General features: G+C 40.7%; 1 protein-coding gene across 1 annotated transcript in view; it reads left to right on the forward strand.

Moving 5' to 3' along the window:
- The first annotated feature begins 1321 nt into the window (after window positions 1–1321).
- The window catches only part of CDHR1 (cadherin-related family member 1), a 50651-nt gene continuing 48810 nt past the window's right edge, over window positions 1322–3162 (forward strand). Inside the window, exons 1-2 of the mRNA XM_009334611.1 lie at window positions 1322–1382; window positions 2149–2244. Coding sequence (XP_009332886.1) covers window positions 1322–1382; window positions 2149–2244 — 157 coding nt within the window. The remainder of the gene's footprint in view (window positions 1383–2148; window positions 2245–3162) is intronic.

Below are 3162 nucleotides of genomic sequence, written 5' to 3' on the forward strand. Positions count from 1 at the left end.
CCATCTCGCCAGCACCCATCTCACCAGCACCCATCTCACCAGCATCCATCTCGCCAGCACCCATCTCACCAGCACCCATCTCGCCAGCACCCATCTCACCAGCATCCATCTCGCCAGCACCCATCTCGCCAGCACCCATCTCACCAGCATCCATCTCGCCAGCACCCATCTCGCCAGCACCCGTGCCGCACGCCGTCAGCACCAGCGTCAAGGGTCTCTGCCAGGAAGAAAGTGTAGCTTCTCTCACGTTTTAAAGCGTTGCAATGGAGAACGCTCTGATTAATTTCTTAGGCATTTCTTTAATGCAGGCTGTTAATTAAAAAACCGGAAAACTCCATTAACACATCCTTAAAGGGCGAGTGCTTTGCCTCAGGTCAAGTTTACACAGCTAAGCCGCTATGTAAACATCTCCTTGATTGGAAGCCGCGTATTATGACCGATGAAGTTCCTTTTAAGCAGCCAGAAGCTTTGTCTGTGAACAACTTCCCAGAGCGGCTGTTTTTTTAACCCTATAATTTATCGGATGATTTATATTTTAAATGAGTGCAAACACCTTTTATGTGCAGAAAACCAAAACAAGCAATGAAAAAAAGGTGCTTTGTTAACTTTTTCCACACGGTGGTGGTTAAACACACTTTTTAGTATGTTGGTTAATAATTACCTGCTGAAGGTAAAAGATGCTTTCAGAAATTCACGCAGTTTAAGAATTAAATGAACAGGCCAGCTCATGAAAAGAACATTTTGACTCCTGCATTTTTAGTATCCAATTTTGTGTATTTTTTGCTATCGTAAATGCGGTTGTTCCCTTTAAAACGGTAACAATCACGTTTAGTGTTTGTTGCTAATGTTAGATTTTCTTCCTTTGTAGTTTCTCAAGATTACCAAAGCTAAAATAAAGAGAAATTTCTTTTAGCTCTCAAAAACAGAGGACTGTCTTAGAGAATTAAAGATAGAGTTCAGAAGGAAAACGACTTTCTACTTTACCTTCTCCCTGACTTGGGTGTTTGGACAGCACGAACACAGTACTAACAGCAGAACCTATGGGAGTTACACCGATTCCTCCAAATCTTGTCTCAGAAATGAGTCCCACAGCTCCCTGCAAAGTAATTGGTCTAATTAGGTGGTAGGAAGGAGCTTCTTTAAATTCCTCAGAAATTAAGACGTGTCATCCGCTTAACATCTTAGCATCTGTTACTGCCTCTTGCACATTTCTCCACTACATCAGTCTGAAGGACACTTTCCTGGACCTTTCAGAGAGAAGGAAAAAAAAAAAACCCCAAGCCCTTGAAAGAGAGAAGAAATTGGCCCTTTCTTCAGTGGGATGAAGCATGTAAGGCATTTCACCCCCTCCTTATTTCTCAGTTTGGTGCACGTTTGCCTGGGTGAGTACAATAATCGCTTTGTTCAGTAAAAATATAGGAGGATACAAGCATAACCTTAAATCCTGTAGTAATCCTTACTGATGTGGTAACGTTGTCCTGAAATATTTTCCTTGGCGACTGATCCCTGTGCAAATGTTACCCTCTGTGTTTATAGATTTGGAGTTGTGTGTCAAACGGGCTATTTTGAATCTCTAACAGTCAGTCAGTAGAATGGCAACTAATTTGTTGTTTCTTGTTTTTTTTTTAACTTTGTTTGCTGTTGTCTGGCAGCAAGTAAGTAACTATTTAATTATGGCTAATTGCTCATACAGTAGGCATAATTTTAAGACAGAATGTGCTTAGAATACTGGGTAAGGTACCAAGGCCCTGGGAAAGTTTCAGACCTGTATGTGTAGGGTAGGGGAGAGGTCTACAGTCATTGCCAGCTGAAAAGGTTAATTTTGCAGTTAAGCTGTCTGGAACTGATTGAGATTTTTTAGAGAGATCCTGCTACTTGATTTGTTTCTATCGGTGTCGGTGTCGTCCCCCTCCCCCCCTCTTTCTTTATTTGCTGCTGCATGAATACTGGCACAGTGGCATGTAGGGGTAATTTTATTAAAAACATCCGTACAGATATAGTTCTGTAAGTCCAGTGCAGCAACGGGGTATGTTACGCACTCACAGTATTCCCAAAAGAGCTCGTGTTTACTGAGAGTCGGGTAGCAAAGCCAAATAACTGCCACCTACAAAATGCTTTTCTTTGGCTTCTGTTTTGTTTTAATTGCAGTTCAGGCAAATTATGCCCCCTATTTCTTTGATAATGGAGCCAGAAGCACAAACGGGAACATGGCACTTCTCAGCCTTTCAGAGGACACACCTGTTGGTCAGTATTAAAATTAGTATGTTTAAATTCTGAAACTGGAGCTGCTTGCTCTTTTGATTAGAACATATATTTTGTTGTAGGTTATTGTTATATACTGTGGTCTTACATGTTTTTCTCTCAAGCTTTTAATTGGCCTCAATTTAAAACGTCGTGTTTGAATGGTAGCTGTAATTTAAAACATGAATTTTAGTTCCCCTTTTCTTGGTCCACCACTCTATTCACAGCATCAGAGCACAGACCTTTGGGGTCAGAAATAAATTCATGGTGGTGAGGGACTTCTTACCAGTTTTGTAAACGCTTATGAGAAGAAAGCCTAGTTGCTGCTAATTTTAACAGCCTTGGTAAAAGCAAGCCGTATGCTGAAAAGTAACAGAGGCATGGTTTTCTTTAAAGAGTTATCACATTTTTAATGTTTCGGTAGAAATGGTAGAAAATGTTTCTACTTGGAGTGAAAATCGCTTTGTCTAAATAACTGATGTTTTTTAAAAAGGTTTAGTTTTGGTTTATTGAAAATTCAAAAACGGATACATTTTTCAGCTTTCAGCATTTTAAGGCAGGTCTGTTTATGCTTCTTTTAACTGTAGTTGCATTAAGAAAAAATAAATAAGACCAAAAAGGTGATTTATGATCGATATTTTCCATGGGGGAAGAATAATTTCCTAACATTTAAAAAATTTTATGTCAACTATATTACAGTGATGAACACCACCTTTTCTTCAAACATTGCACCGAGGTTTTGTTTAGGATTTGCTCCTGTTTGTAGCTTTTACGGGCTAAATCAGGAAAGTATTTAGCTATTGCACGTTAAGTACCAGAGCACCCGTTTATTATCTGCCTCGTACATAGAGGAGAGAGACGGCTGTGCGGAGGGGTGCACCCAAACCCCCCCCCCCCCGACCCGAGTGCCCGGGGGGGGGG

Source organism: Pygoscelis adeliae, unplaced genomic scaffold (genome assembly GCF_000699105.1).
Source record: "Pygoscelis adeliae isolate BGI_AS28 unplaced genomic scaffold, ASM69910v1 Scaffold361, whole genome shotgun sequence".
In the NCBI taxonomy this organism is placed as follows: Eukaryota; Metazoa; Chordata; class Aves; order Sphenisciformes; family Spheniscidae; genus Pygoscelis; species Pygoscelis adeliae.